This window comes from Rhagoletis pomonella, unplaced genomic scaffold (genome assembly GCF_013731165.1).
Source record: "Rhagoletis pomonella isolate Grant_MI unplaced genomic scaffold, Rhpom_1.0 Rhpom_scaffold_00003, whole genome shotgun sequence".
Taxonomy (NCBI): Eukaryota; Metazoa; Arthropoda; class Insecta; order Diptera; family Tephritidae; genus Rhagoletis; species Rhagoletis pomonella.
The window spans coordinates 86,373,785-86,390,842 of NW_023458557.1; the positions used below are offsets into that span (position 1 = coordinate 86,373,785).

A 17,058-nucleotide genomic window follows, 5' to 3' on the forward strand; every position below is an offset into this window, starting at 1 on the left:
TGTTGGAAAATAGGCTACTATTTTAAGAGTTATCACGTATTAGGAAAGTTTAATTAAATTAATACGTGGAAATGACTGAACTGATTTGCATGAAAGTATGCACACAGATAGCTTATGACCTAGACTGGAAAATAGGCTACTTTTTTAAGAATTGCCACCTGTTTGAAAATGAAATTTTGCTCAAAGATGGTTTATGACCTGGATTGAAAAATAGGCTACTTCCTTAACCGGTTTTCCGATCATAACGGAATTTAGTACACTTACTACGGATTTCGGAAGGATGGTCTTAGACTGAAAGTAAGTCCGGTACACAAGGCCCCTCCCATACAAATTGGAATTTTCATATTACATACATATCTCTGGAAGTATTTGTGGGGGAGAACTGAAACTTGGTATAGTGATATGTAAGTGAAATCAATGTTGGCACTAATCGATTGATGTTTTAATCAGTTAGCTGATTTGATTAAATTCAATCTGATTACAGTTAATCATGAATAATTTTAATCTGACTAAACAGTTCATCGTAACCGCGATTAAAAAATTAATTTTTAATCATTAACTCTTAATTTGATCAAGTAGGTTTGGTGATTAATTAAGTTATGCTGGAATTTCCCTGTGCACACGAAACAAGTTAATCCGGTATGGCTAAGGCGGGTTTCCTCATCAATCTAAGCAATTTGGTGTGCATTCTCATTAAGATATATACCAACAAACGTTTTACAAACTAGGTTTGTAAAGTTCCCAGTTTATGTATTACTAATAACAATAATTATAATTTTTTTATATTATGTGCTTTTTATAAGCGTAAAACACAAAATAATTACTATAACTGGTGTTTGGTTTCAAACTCGGACAAACTAGAAAAATTAATCAGATTTTATTTTTAATTGGATTAACGATTAATGTTTTAAATTAATTAAACGTAATCGCAGCCGCCGTAAACGTATGTCGGCAACATCGCAAAAAAATTTATAGAAAAAAGGTTTTTTTCTTAACAGCGGTCGTCCCTCGGCAGGCAATGGCAAACCTCCGAGTGTATTTATGCCATGAAAAACAGCTTCTCATAAAAATACAATCGCCGTTCGGAGTCGGCGTAAAACTGTAGGTCCTTCCGCTTGGTGTAACAACATCAAGGCGCACGCCACAAATCGGAGGAGAAGCTTGGCCAAACACTAACATATGTGTAAGCGCTAATCTATTATTATTATTAATCGCAGCCAGCGATTAACGATTAAAAAATGTTTATCATTAATCGTACAGTTGATTACGACTAATTAATTTTAATCGTCAAACGCGATTAACATTTTAATCGTTAATTTTTAATCGTTAATCAGGTTAACAGTTTGCCAACACTGTGTGAAATCATGTTCATATTCAAGAAGAAAAATGGACGTTTTTGGAAAAGAGGCGTAGCACCTCCCATACTGACTGATAGTTTCATATTGCATATCTCTTCAAACGTTTGGGGTAAAGCACTCAAGCTTGGTATGGAAATACATATGTATGCATGTATGTATGTGAAACTAATACCATTCATGGAGAAAAATGAGAGTTATTGGAAAAGGTGGTGTGGCAACTCCCATGCAAATTGATTTTTCTATGCTGCATATCTCTGGAGGTGTTCATTGCAGAGGACTGGAACTTGGCACCGAGATGTGTATACAAAATTAATTCCATACTCATAGAGAAGAATTTGTGTTATTCGAAAAGGGGACATGGTTCCTGCCGTACAAATTTACTGTTTTATACTGCTTATCTCTAGAGGTGTTCATGGTAGAGTACTGGGACTTGGTACTGGGGTATGTGAAATCAATTCTAAATTCATGGAAGAAGATTAGGGTTATAAGAAAAAGGGGCGTGGCACTTCCAGTACAAATTTACTTTTTCTTGCCACATATCCCTGGAAGTGTTTGTGGAAGAATACTGGAACTTGGTATGGAGTTGTGTATACAAAATGTATCAATTGCTCATGGAAAAAAATGTGAGTTATTAAAAAAGGAGGCATGTCGCCTCCCATACATACTAAAAACTTCTTAATACATATCTCTGGAAGGATAGAAAATCTCTCGAAGTATTTTAAATTTGTTATGAAGATTTTTTTTATAAGTGCCGTACTGAAAGAATAAATTTCATTAAATGGAAAATGGAGAGCCGGGTTCGGCCTTATAATCTAAAGCTCTCTTGAGGCATTTGCTACAGTGATGAGAAGTGGTATTTTATCAAGGCCAGGTTACTAAATTTGAGTTGGAAATATTAGAACCCGCCGTGGCACCTCCAAGAAGGTTACACGTTCACGCGTCGTATACATGGAACCATTTTAAGGTAAACTTAGAAGGATTGATATCTTTCGTATGCCTAGCGCCCAGACGAGATTTTATAATTTCATAGTTTTAATCGGCCTAAATGCCTTAACTCGCTTAAAAAGTAACGAGCTATAACGAAATGGGCACAGAAATAAAATCTAACATCATTAAATTACTTTTCATATTTGTATAAAAGCGCGGGGTGAAACCCGCGGGTGTTAGCTAGTTGATAAATAAATACTAATGCAGCATAAACACAATAGCAGCACCAAGTACAGAAGAACCGCGAGTATAAGAGGCCATAAAGGATATAAAGTCAACTATGATAATGCCCATCATTCACAGCAAAAGTCGCAAGTACAAACAAAATCGTATTACACAGAACTAAAATGGTCTTTAATATAATTTAAATATACCTACATATTTATCCAACAACTACTCGTGGCGGTTGCGGCCGACAAAATCGTTCACATAGAGCAAGTGAACAGTAGCGATTCGCATTTCCACCACAACCCCGATAAGAGAAGAATAGGCACCGCCTCAAAATGGTGTTATAGTACCATTGAGAGCCTGGAACACAGCCTGGACCAGTTCTACCTTCGTCAAGTTGCTCAATGCATGATGGATAAGCTATTAAATAATAGTAAAATGATGTAAATAATAAAAAGTTTAAAATATGAGAAACATTTTATATTCATAAAAAAATATATGCATTTATGCAGCCACTTCTATGCCGATATTTTAACAGTTCGTTGTCGGAGATCTCTTTTGAGAGAATACTATTCGGACTTACATTCTGATGAAAATACAGCACTTACCGGACAGTATACAATTCTGTGCATACGCCTTATGATTTAACACAATTAGGAGAAATGAAAATATCAAAAATTGTATATTGATTGCTGCCATACTGAATTTTGTAACTAGCGAAATTCGACTATTAATGCGATATGGATAGCCTGTGACTTTATATAATAAAATTGTAAAAGTATTATATATAAAAAACATAAAAAATGTGGCTTTGTTCTTTATCTACTTACAAACATAGTACATACAGTGACTCAAACAATCATTCACATGCTGATTTATTTTAAAAATTAACAATGTTTTCAAGTTATGTTTTTTTTTGCATTTTATCGTACTAAAATTATATGGGCTGTACCTAAAATTCCTCTAAAAAATCAGATTAAATAGTTAGAAATTTGTATGAGAATTTGAGGAGTTTTTCAAAGTTTTGTATAAAGTTTTATTTACATATGTATATGGTTTTGGTTATGGGTTATTTCATGTAAAAGAGGAAACCGACAAAAAATTTTAAATGCCTTAATTATTCCCATTTTAGTGGAGACCTTGCTAAATTACCACATTACTACTACTACAAAAAAAAATAACAGAAGCTGTAATTTATATCTATGGAAACTTTTAATTCATATAGAATTAAATACTATACAGCAGTCATATGGGCCTGTCCCACCAGTCGCAATTTTATATATTTTTAAAAATTTCTATGAAGATCATAGCAGGCTAATTTTTAATGAATGATAACTAGTATAGTTATATGGAAGAAAATGCTCAAAACCGATAGAAAAAAAATCGAAATTCAACTGAGATTATTAGCAACTTAAAACTCTCACTTTGAATGGGCTATAATTTATACATTATAAAACTACACACTGGGATTTTTTTTGTAAAAAATCGGTTTAAAAGAGTTGAAATTTTGATGAAAATTTGCTGAAATTTTGATTTAGATGTTATTTATTGTAGGTAAAAAATTACCAAAAAAAAAATTGGGCATGGAAAACATTTTGAATACCGTAAAAAAATATGGCAAAACACTTTTGTGAGTCACTGTATTTTACAACACAAAAAAAGTCTTGCTTGAAAACTAAGCGGTTTGACTAAAATGCGTATTTTATAAAGAATTAACAAATAAATGTTAACTTAAAAAACTTCGTGAATATGTACATATGTGCATACATATGAATGTAAACAAAATCACCATGTGAACGCTTGTTCCAGTCACTATAATGTATGTACGTAAGTAGATATTTATTTTAAATTGTGAAAAAAGAAAATGCACTTGTGTTTTGCAAATATAGGACACCATATGTATGTATTAGGGTGGTACAAAAATGCATGTGGAGGGAAAAGTATGGTCGGAATTTTTATGCTCTCACCCCCTAGGACTGTTCTATACTGAAAAAATATTTGTTTATTTTGAAAAAATATTTAGAGGTCGCTGAAAGCGCTCGAAGGAAAAAAAAACACTTTTCGTAGAAAAGGTATAGCATTCTTGAAAATCAATATTTTTCGATCGGAGAACTCTGTTTATCTTCAGGAGATCCCCAATAATAATATCGAACTATTTATTGAACCATTTTATCATAGCAACTATATTTTATAGGTGCGCCAAAGCCCCGGATAATGCAATGGGAGTGATAAATAAAAAATCTTTAGTATTTAAAAATGGTTAAATAAACAATTGGATATTGTTATTGGAAGTCCACTGAAGGAAACCAGAGTTTTCCGATCGAAAAATATTGATTTTCAAGAATTCCATACCATTTCTACGAAAAGCGGTTTTCCCCATATAAAATATGTACATGGAAAACTTGGAGCGCTTAGATATTTTTTGATTTCAAAGTCGGCGATTGGGATCAACTTGTCAAATAACGTTAAACTACAGGCATCTCACCCTAATTTATTTTTAATGCAAATATAGGTTCGAGTTAATTTTATGAAGTGTGAAGTAAAGTGTTTTGTGATATAATGTAACTTTTCATTTTGTGAGTTTGGTGCAAGATATATTAAAACAATTGCATGTACTATTTAAAAAAAAACACACACACACACACACAAGATGTAAAGTTATACCTTGGGTTTATTAATGCAATATATATGTACATATAAATACTTATATCTTGCTTACAATGTTGGTAAAATGAAGGATGTAATTAAGTAACTTAGCAACTTATTCAGAATTTTTTTTTGTAATAAATTAAATTGCAAATTCAATTTTGCGCTTTCTTTTTGCGAATCTTTCTATTTTCCTTTTACTGTCAATTTCAATATCTAAATAAGTGTACGCGTAAAAGCGATAGACCTATCAGTCTTTCTTTCATTCATGGTACTACGCAACCATGTTTTTAACCGGCGAAGGGTTGAAAAACTTCTTTCGGAAGTAGCGTTACTAGCTGGAAGTGTGACCAGAATGCGGAGAAGTTTGTTAATCAATGGAAAAGCTTATTCGTCGCATTTATCAAGAACTTCTGCTGCTGATTTTGGGAATGGCTTTTCGCTTTCCTTATTTGTCCATCGTTCCAGCCACACTTTACACTCGCCTTCCAAAGTGATACCGTCATTTTCTAAGAAAAGTTCGTATCGTTTTCCAAGCGATTTTACGCGTTCGATAGCATTATTATTTTCGTCTGGCGTATTATATTCCCCAATTCTAGATGGAAGTAATAAGTTCAAATCAAAAATGTTTAATGTCTCTTTCGGCCATCTTTCTCGGAGATCGAGCAAAATATTATCCAATAGCGGTATAAATATTGCCTTTCGATAATAATCTTCAGCGTTAGACGCACGATAATTAGCGCGAAACTTTTGTCTATTCGCTCTCTGAGGAAGGACAATGTCAAAATCCAATTCCTTAGCGATATCGGTAACTTTTGAAAATACATATATCAGAAAAATGTGTGTCAGCATTTTCTCTATAATTTCGAAGAATATTCACACTGCCATTGACTGCTTCGCTAGCACGACTCAAGTCAAGCGAGGGCGCTTGAAGAAGTAAATTTTCAATTTTTAATTTTTTAATTTAACTTTTTAATTTTTATTATATTTTTCGAGTCATTAATATTTTTATGCGCATACAAATGTCTGGTTACACAGTTGAAAGTGAAATTTCCTACATACGTGCACCGCGGAAATAGAAAAAAAGTAGTATCAGAAAGTTCGATTTGGCATACATACATACATTCATACAGCCCAATTCTGAATACTCCCAGGGAGTTTGTTCTCCGGGAATTTGTTTCTCCCGAGAAAGATATCCTCCAATAATTAACTCCCAGGAAGTAGCATTTTTCCCGAAAATTTGGAAGGAGAAAATTCAAACTTCGCAAGAGCTGTTTGATACTTTTTTGACAGCTCAACTCCTCCATTTAATATAAAAAATCCGCTACCATCGCGGCTAAAATTATTTTGCACGCCTCTTTGGTGGCTCTTCGATTTTGAGGTAACATTGTGGCGAAATTTTTCTTGAACAGAAGCGAAAGATAGATGTACGGAGAGTTTCAAATGGCAAAATTTTTAAAAATCAATTTTAAAGCCAACTAAAGGCCGTGATGTACTAAATTACTACGATAATGGACACAAACAAAAGCCACAAGTACAAACAAAGTCTTATTACACAGATTTAAAACGTTCTTTAATTTTCATTTAAATATAAGTACATATTTATCCAACAACTACTCGTGGTATAGGCGGCCGACAATTTCGTAAACATGCAGCACGTGAACAGTATCGATTCGTGTTTCCAGCACAACCCTGATATGTGAAAGCTACGCAACGCAACAAGCTCGGGTTATAGGACCAACGAGTGCCTCGAACACAGCCTGGACCAGTACTACCTGCGCAAAATGGCTCCGTGCATGTTGGATTAGCTATTCGATAAGAGTTAAATGATAAAAAGGACAAAAGTTATAAAATAATTATGGTGTTTTTGTTTATTCCGAAAAATGTTGCCCGTCCCTGGTGATGTTACACTCATACTTAGTGTTGTCGTTTTAAGCAACTATCTGATTTGCAGGGCAACTATCTGCCCTGACAACGTTTCAAAGGGCAGAGAATGTACTTTTTTTTTGCCTAACTGGAGTGCAACATTTTAGGAAACGAACACAGAATTTTATGGCCGTTGTGCCTTTTAATTTAGAATCGAACACGAAAAGAGAAAACGCAAATCAAAAGGGGACATTTTCTGGTAGAAACGAAAACACCATTAGTAAGAAAATTTAAGTACTCAATTATTCAAATGATATTGAAAAATATTTGTTTTAACATAAGTTCTCATTAAAAATTATGTAGTTAAGCCACTTAAATATTTATTTAAATAAGTAGGTTTTGTATAATTATTTTGGGAGAATATTATGTGAACCTTCTGTCTGGTGTGAATACACTTACCGAGCGGTAGACAACGCAGTGCATATGCTTTATGATTTAATACAATTAGCAGGATTGAAAAAATTAAAAATTTTATATTGAGTGCTACCATACTGAATCTTCTGGGTACTGAAATTCGACTATTGATGCAAAAACGACAGCCTCAGATTTTATATAGTAAAATTTTTAAATAATTATGTAAAAAACATGCATTGTTTTTTATGTACATACATACATGCGTATCAGGTACTAACAAATAAATCATATGTACCTACATACAAACATATACAAACAATGTATTTTGGTCAGAACACCTGTTTTCGTTCAATTTATATAATACTTATGTATATACAGATATGTACATAGACCATACCTTATAAGCAAACAAAACAAAAAAAAACAGCGGTATACCTCTGAGACTTAAGTATTTTTGCAAGGGAATTTCGAAAAAAATTGCATTATTTTATTATTTTTGGCCGACCATAGGGGCCGCCTTTTCACATTATTGGGTAACCCCTACAAACATTCGGCAAAAAAATAAAAAATTTTAAATAGTTTTACTGAAATAATCAAAATATGTACTTCCTTAGCAAAAGTTTAATAATTTAGGGTGAGCTTTAATTTACTGAGATTAGGGTGATAAGAACTGAGTTGTGGTGCGTAAGTACTAGCACGAGCTACTTGAATGAGCTTTGGAACACAAAAAAAATTTCTCCTCGAGGCAAGAACATCGATATATCGTACTTTAACCCAAATTGTCCCAGATTAAATTTTTTTTTTTGATTTTTTGCTTCCTTCTATATACAGGGTAAAAGTAGCTTCAAAGTAAAGGAAAAAAGATGGCTAAAACATTTGATAGTAGTATAGTTGGTCCGATATCGGCCGTTGCCTTATGGCAACACGCGGCGTATTCGAAATGGATTTCTAGAGGACAGTATTTAGTTAAAATATAAAATAATAAAAACATTGTTTAAAAGTTTTAATAAATTTATTGATAATATATGCAAATTCTACGTTCAAAGCGGGTGTACGAGTTAATTTTTGGTATGAAAAGTAGCAAAATATATTTCAAATATAAACCCACCTCACATTTTAAACAGGCTTCTCGTCCTATAGTTTTACATGTTGCACCGGTACAACATTTAGTCACAAGAAGATATAGGGTTTCAGTCATGATAAAAACATAGTAAGGTAAAACCGTTCTCTCAATTCGTCGGCCATGATTTTTTTTTTTTTTGAAGTTTACCAACATTTTAAAATCATATAAAATTGAGAGTAAAAAAAAGGAATTGTTCAAAGTTGTTGTTGTTTGAGATTGAAAATGAGAATGTGTATGTGAGTTTGTGTGTAGAATTTTAAAATTAAATTGTTTGCAAACGTCAAGAATTTGAAAAATTCCTCTCAGCGGTTCTACCTTCCTATTTTTTTTTTATCATGGTTCCAGTGTAGAGACCCCCGAGGCTAGGTAGCATCGAGCAGTCAATTAAAGACCGCACAAAGTATGTCGGAGTAGTCTTGGACAGTAAGCTGCTGTGGAAGCGCAATGTTGAAGAAAGGGTGAAGAAGATCAGTAACGTCATTTGGCTTTGGTTTCGTGGAAGGCCAAAAAAGGTCCTTATACGTCGGGCCATAGCAGAAGTTTAACCGCCTCGCGGCACTGTGCATCCCGGGAGCGCTGAGGTCCACTTCAAAGGCTGCTCTTGAAATTTTTTTTTACCGCCCATTGACTTATTCGCAGAAAACCGTGTTGCTGAATATGCAGGTAGATTGACGGCCATAGGGGAATCCAATTTCAGAAACTTTGGGCTCATTCAATTGGGGCGGGAAGCGCAGGCAGCAGGGACAAGCCACCTAGATTTAAGTGGGACCGAAGATTTCGTACAACGATTTAGCAGGAGGGATGGCGCAAGAGAATGTAACCTAGCTGTATATCACTAAACATTTTCACGGACGACTCTAACATTTCAACGGGAGTGGTTGCCGGAATTTACTGCCGGGAACTGAACGTTTAAGCAAAGGCTTTCGCGATGAGGATAGGAGCAAAGCTGGGCTACACCAGTAATGGTACACACTTTTTTGGAAAATTTCCACTCAGCAAAAATAAAATCCCCACTTTTCCCTACGCGTTTAAAAATGTTTCCCCACAAAATTCCCTATAATTTTTATCTAATAATTCCTCTTAACTTTAAAATAAGTCATTTCCCTTATAATTTTCTTCATAACAAGACATTTTATGCTTTTATTGCAACAGCCTCAAGCCAATTGGACCTGTCCAAGGTGTTTAACACCGTCAGTCACTCCATGCTACTGGAAATCAGAGAGGCCTCCTCTTTCACACAGGACCTCAAACCCGAAACCCTCCGAGTAACCTTCGGCAGTCTGTTCTCTTTCTCGGCGCATACAACCGAAATTGTCAATAAAGTGCCGAGTCGCAACAAGGTCCTCAAGTTGCTAGCCGGCAGCACCAGGGGCAAAGGAAAAGAAACGTTGTTGGCAACATACAAGACAATTGGCCGGCCTGTTCTGAACTATGCAGTGCCTGTGTGATCGCCGGGGATTTCTACTAGTCAGCAGTGGATGAAGCTACCGGCCTGTCAAAATGCGGCACTCCGGACAGCGACCGGATACCTTCTAATGTCACCGCAATATCTCCTGTATGATGAGGCTCATATGCTCCCTAATAAGAAGCATAACACAATGCTATGCAAGTAATTCTTAATAGGGTGTCACCGACATGCACACCCGAACAGCCACTTGCTTGAGCGAGAACCCTCACCACGGCACGTCAAAAGGCATCTATACTGACTGACGGACGAAGTCCAGAGGTTCATAAAGCAACCGACGAGCCTTCAACGGCATTCACAGGGAGTCAGTCTCGAGTTATGTATATAGACGTTCGACTTGTAAAAGCCGTTTCAGGCACACAACCACCAGACGTGGACCAGACAGAGCTTCGTCTGCTTTGGGAGACTCGGACCACAACAGCCCAACTTCTCTCGGGATACTGCAGCAGGTTAAACTCGTAACTGAGCAGAGTAAACGCAGATGTGCCAAACGAGTGCCCGACATGCGGAGAGACACCCCATGAATCGAGTCATCTCTTCGCATGCCCACTAAACCCCACTCTACTAATGCCTCTGTCCTTATGAACAGGCCCTGTCGAAGCTGCACACTTCTTGGGTCTTCCGTTACTTGAGTTTAACTGCGGTTCCAAGTACATTCAGCGTAGCCATACGGTAAGATTAATATTCAAAGCAAAGGATTTGCGAGTTGATTTTTTCAATATGAAATTTTTTTAATTTTATATGTCAGGTACAGTTTAATAAAGCTTTTTTTGTGCCCAACGCATCTCTTGAGATTCTTGTATTAATAGATTTAATCCAAAAAAAAAAAAACAGTCAAATTGTAAAAATTAGTTTTAAAAAGGGATCGATTTTCAAAAACAAATCCGATAAAGTGTTGATTTCGAATTACTGCTTGAAACACATTACTAGAGTTCACTCTTTGATGCGACAATGCGCAAGGCAAAAATGATCATAAAATCGTGAACAGTGTAGTTGCTTTGGCTGCAAAATTTCAAACAGTCCAGTCACAGCGCGCTCTCAAATATTCGTTGCGCTTCGTTTGAGCTGTCGCTTTAAAAGCCTGATTATGGCAACTTAACTTAACTTAACGGAACGTAGCACTTAGAGAATCAAAATGAAACAGATTTCGACGTGGCATTAAGTTACGTTAAGTTTCGGCTGTTCAATTATGAGCAACACCCATTTAACAGAATTTTTATGAGAGAGTCGTAAGTTACGTTAAGTTGCCATAATCAGACCATAACTTCCGAGCGATGTACGAACAGCACAGTACAACACAGTTTTCTCGCTCTTTGTATTTCAGTCAGGGTTTTAGCCAGTGCTGCCAGAACTTTTTGGACCAACCGGCTAAATTGGCGAAAAAACCGGCTAAAAACGGCTAAACTGTTTCAACTAAATTTCACATATTTTATTTAAATAAATCACAGGTAGAGAGACTAGTTCAAGACAGTGTCGTGATGGATAATTTTTGCTGGCTAAAATTTTGCCAGTACAAAATAAACGCTTCTCTTGCATCAAAATGAACGCTTGCTCTCTCAATTTTTGTGTGTTGGATAATATTTTGTCGTTATCGAATGCCACCCAGTAAAAATTTGGAAGAGCTATTACAAATTTTTGTGTTGTCGAACGCAACTAATTTGTTATTTTCTAAGTTTGCGAATAAAATGTCACACTTAAAGCGCAGTTAGTCAACGACGTAGCGTAAACGTAGGTTGGCGTACGTAGCAGCATATCAAATTTACCGTTGATAGAGAGTAAGAGAAGCAACGGCAACGTCACCGCCATGCGGTGGTGAGTTTTCGTTAACACGCGAATCCCATAAGGTAGATCGTGTCTGCGTCAACCTACGTCTACGCTACGTCGTTGACTGTTAAAGCTTTTAAATTTAAGACATTCATAAAAAACTTTTTATGGAGAAAATCCCCGCTACGGATTTTAGTGTTCTGGGGAGATTATGCCGCCGTCAGAATATTAAACATTGGCTTACACATTTCCGATTGGCGATTCGTGCTGGTCGAACTCAGGAAAAATAAAATGGACACGCAGCCACTGAACGACTGACACAGGGAACGTGATGAACATCGTCAAATGAGAAGTGCCGTAAGTTTGAAATTACATCCCGCCTGCGTGTGTTACCATTGGCCCCATGTATGTGGTTTGCCAAAATTATACTACGTCAAAGACCACTCTCAGACACGTCAAGTCTTGCTTTCAAGTCTGCTCGGTTCGTAGGCGAAGGAGGTGAGAAGAGAGGGGAAGAGTACATTCGTCTCACCTCCTTTCCGTAATTGTGATAACGACATCCCGAAAATCACGGGATCGTAAAAAGCGAAAAAATTAACATCCCTAGTGTTCACACAATTGGGATACGATTTGCCCCAAATTTTGGCAGATACCCAATCGTGTGACACTGCCTTTAAACTTGTATTTATACGGATGTTTTTAAAGAATGAACTATAAAAACTAACCAAAATTAAATAACAGCAAAAATAATATTTAAAAACTGGTGCAAATTTGGTGCGGCTATAATTTGTTCGACTACTGTACATAAGTTGCCTATGATTACTCGGCCGTGCTATCATAGCAGCACAATGCCACTAAGCGCATTTTTCTTATAATCAAAATATGTTGAAATAAAAGGGAAACTAAAAAAATTTGCAAAACGGCTAACACTTTGCTATCTCAACCGGCTAAATCTAGGCGGAAAACGACTAAAATGGCAACACTGGTTTTAGCTGTGCGTTAAGCTGCCCTTACATGAGGCGATTTTTTGACAGGCGATAATCGCATGCAAAAGTTGCTGTCTACTTTTAGGCAAGCGATTTTTGAATTACCATTTACACGAGCGATTTTTCCAGAGCAATGTTGAACCGTCTAGAAAATCGCTTCATCTAAATCCAGCATTAGGTAGAAACCGGGTGCGTAACGTTGCCATAGGTTTGTTGTAAAAAAACTGTGGAATATTTCACATTTTCGCACTTTCGCCCAAAAGCCCACAGTTTTGCCTTAAAGAGGCGGCGACGGAGCGACAGATAAGGTTCTTTCCCTTCTTTTATGTCAAACTCATACAAATTCACAATGTCACTGTCGCGTTCAAAAAATTCATCTCGCTATCGAGAAAGCTTTTAGATCAGCGTGAGAGCGGGGGGTTGAAGTGGAATATAACCCAAATAACAGAATCTGTGGTGTTTTTAAATAAAATAAGTTATCCCAAGGTGGTTATCAGGCGAAAGAAAGGGGGCTGAACACCTTTTGCAGAGAACACCTTTCTGCGTAGGCGGCCACTTAGGCCGCACTTAGGGATTATAACCCTCAGGCAGTAGAATTCTCCTTACTGTTTTGCGAAGAAAAGGAGCTGAACACCTTTTGCAGAGAACACCTTTGTATATTTTTAATGCTTGCTGGGTTATATCCTATTTCCTTTTGTCCTCATTCTTTTGCATATTTTGAAGTTTGACAGCTGAACTCCGCCATTTAATTTGCATATGCAACCAAAGTCAGTCGCATGATTTAGAAGGTGTTTTTATTTAATAAATTGTGCTTAATTGGTTAATATTAAAGTCATAAAGAAAGTTATAACTCATCGAGTAAAGTGTAAAGTCAAGGAGAATATAAAAAAATATTGGTGAAGTGGCTGCTTTAAGGAGAATAGGAGTGATAAATGTACGCTAATTTCCGAATTTTACAAAAAAGGGCATATTTCTAACCCAATTTGTAAATAAATTAGTGACCAAAAATTACAAAAGTGGGTGCTAAAATAATGTGTAGACCCTTGACTACTAGTGTGTGCAAATTTGTTTTGGATCGGGTCACCCCTTTGGACGCAATACCTCGAAATAGATCGGCAACGTACTAATTTACGTTGTTGTTATTGTAGTAGTATACAAAATTCCCCAAAGAGTTTTCGGGAAATGATTTTGGAGTGACAGTCCTTACCAGATATGAATTTGGGTCGTTCCGGTTACGTAGACCCGACTGTCGTGGGAACGCACGCTGTCAAGGTGTTCATGTACGTTAATTCAAACATTTATATATTTGCGGAAATATTTCCGTTTCCCTGAATAAATGGTTTTCCTAGCCAACATGGCAACCCTAAATCATGATCAGTTGGCACATCCGCTTTTAGTGGAACAGTTACCCACCCTGCGTTGTTTGTAATCGGCAAGTGAAAATTTTAGGGAGTTGTAAAAAATCGAAGTTTTCTTTAACTATTTTATGCAAATTGCAATTAAAGTGAATGCAAATGGTGTATAAATTTGTAAATAGGAAGAGCCAGTGTTAATAGTGAAGTGTGGAGGGCGTGTGTAGTAGAAAAATAAACTAGTGAAAAATGGCGGTGAAAGCAATGTGCGCCAATTGGTTTCAAGACAATTCTGATGCGATTAAGAAGTGAAGAGTTTTTCGTACAATGCAATTAGTGTTTAAAATAAATGCAATGGATGCGTTTTCAAAGTTTTTATTTAAAAAGAGAGAGAAAAATCGCCGAAGCAGTTACAAGCATAAAAGAAACTATGTATAGAGAAGTGCAGCAGTTGAGAGATGTAAGTGGTTTTCAAAAAGATGTACCTACATATCAAACTATGCTTTAAAATTTAAACTGTCTTAAACTGCATCTAGCCGGTTAAACATGAAACGTTTATATACATTTCTATTTATGCGACTATATTTTTAAGAAACCTTTCTAAGCTAGGGACGGAAAATAATCATAATTTTTGTAATTTTTACTAGGGATTTGCGATTAAGCTGAATAAGCGAAATCTGATTCATTAATTAATCAAAGAATAATCATTTTTTTATTCTTCAAAGTGATTAATTTCTCTATTTTGATACATTTTTTATTAATCGGAAACTAATTTAATTTTATTAATCAGAAAACTGATTAGTCATAGCCTGGGCTCGAATCTTAAAAGTCGTAAACGAGCAACCCGTAACGTAAAAACCCTAAACGTATACCGATTTACGAGAGGAGCAGTACGTTCACCACTGTTATAATCCGAAATATGAATTTTTACGTGACGAGTTGCTCCTATATTTTCCATTTTTAAAATAGAAAAAATGTATATACATATGCATATGTACATAGCGTTACCTTTAATTCACAAAGGACCTAACCAGCAAATTTTATATTTTACAGGCGAAGCTATTCTGAATACTCCAGGGGAGTTTGTTTTCCAAAAATTTGTTTCTCCCGAGAAAGAAAACCTTTAATAAATTAACTCCCAGGGAGTAGCATTTTCCCCGATATATACAAATATGTAGTTTTTCATTTCCAGGAGCAACCCTGTAACATGTTCGCTTGGCATTATACATACATACATAAGTAAAATACATATTAATAATAAAAATATTGTATATTATAAAAAAAATCTTTATTTGTTTTGAAACAAACAAGTTCGCTTTAGAGTGCAATTAGTTTTTTACGAGTAAACAGTAATTACTCAGGACTGATTAATTAGAATCTGATTAATCGGGATTGTGATAAATTAAAAAATTATTTAAGCGATTAATCGCATATTCCTAATTTTTACCAAAAAATCAACAAAACAATTTTAATAAATTTCACATCTTTGTATTCGTACGTCCTAGTGTAATCTATGTTATTTTAATATTTACATTTTCGCTCGAATGAAATTATTATTACTTAATTTTTATTTTTTCGATCAAAAGTAATGATTATTTTAGGATTTTTTCGCTTAAGAACAATGATCGGGTAAAAAAAAATCAAAAGCTATACTGGCGTCATTTCCAACGTGTCTTTTTCAAAGGTAGCGACACCCTAATAAAAGGAGAGCCTCAATATTTTCAGGTCAAGATTTCAGTGTGCGTCTATATGGCATTTTAACTTTAATTATTTTTAATTGGAAAAATAAAACCCAATATCTCTCAACGAAAAAATTATTTCGGTTGAGCTAAAATATAAAACTCAGTAATTATTTTTAATCGAAAAAAAATACAAAATGATTGAATGCTGATTTAAATTAATTTACTTATAATGATTACGCTCCCTCTTCTAAAGTAATACATTCGAACATATGTAATTGCTTTTGAATCCATAAGTTATGGGCCTGTCGGTAATCTGCATCCAGTAACAGCATACAAATTCTCTGAAATACTTTGGCAGTCGTTCCCTTTGCGTAGATTCCCGACTGTTTCAACGCAATGTTAGTATGATATCTTGTTGCAACAAATTATACCAGTCGGACGAAAATTATTTTGTTATTGTAGCGGCTACTTGGCCCTACGAAAATAATATTCAGCCATAGTTGCAGTCATTGACCAAGCACTAGCGAGCATCGTCATTTCGATGGACATTCAAGAGGTGGTGTCATAAGCCAATTATTCGGTCAATGCTGGCACAACAAGCTTACAATACTAATTTATTGTATTTAAAGATAATACATACATTTTTGTCTTGATTTCAAAGTTTCGCTACGAATACCAAAAACACTGATTTACATTTTTGGCGGTCTAATCAATTTGCGTGGCTTAAAATGTTACAAAAAATTTTAATTAATAAACACACATATGTTTGTATGTGCACATGTGCTTCTAACTACAAAGGCCCCTATTATGAGTTGCATTCGATTTTCGACTGTGATCGAAAGTGCTGAGCGAACGAATTTTCATTTGGTATTATGGCGCTCATTCGATGAAGAATAGCGCTATTGTGAATTTCGCTCGTTTAGGTTGTTCACAATAGTATATTTTTCACCGCTGAGAAGCTTTGTTTACAAATCGAGCAAACTAAATAGTGTGCTTATACATATTTATGTAAATTTGTTCTAATTAAAATGAAGTAAAAAAGAAAGCAAGTTTATAAAAACGTGGTAAAATGAGTACAACGAGTTCTGGATCAACGATTCGTCAGAGGATGAGAGCTTAGTAAACTGGCCAGGAGTAGCAAAAGTTTAAGAGAGTTTAAGTTTATTAGTCTTTCGAATATATTTTGATATAAAATATATTTAAGAAATTTGTCTACAGATTCATTAAAAAGTTCCGACCATCTAAAG

General features: G+C 35.3%; 2 protein-coding genes across 2 annotated transcripts; both read right to left on the bottom strand.

Annotated features, from left to right (window-relative positions):
- Nucleotides 1–2,727: 2,727 nt before the first annotated feature.
- LOC118736400 (kunitz-type protease inhibitor 3-like) lies at nt 2,728–3,356 on the bottom strand. The gene is made up of 3 exons (XM_036466494.1): nt 3,344–3,356; nt 3,122–3,268; nt 2,728–2,933 (listed from the first exon to the last, which is right to left on the bottom strand). The coding sequence occupies exons 1-3, from the start codon at nt 3,354–3,356 to the stop codon at nt 2,728–2,730; spliced, it is 366 nt and encodes a 121-aa protein (XP_036322387.1).
- Nucleotides 3,357–6,719: 3,363 nt separating this feature from the next.
- Nucleotides 6,720–7,591, bottom strand: LOC118736671 (male accessory gland serine protease inhibitor-like). The gene is made up of 2 exons (XM_036466711.1): nt 7,485–7,591; nt 6,720–6,967 (listed from the first exon to the last, which is right to left on the bottom strand). The coding sequence occupies exons 1-2, from the start codon at nt 7,573–7,575 to the stop codon at nt 6,762–6,764; spliced, it is 297 nt and encodes a 98-aa protein (XP_036322604.1). The 5' UTR covers nt 7,576–7,591; the 3' UTR covers nt 6,720–6,761.
- Between the last annotated feature and the right edge of the window lie 9,467 nt (nt 7,592–17,058).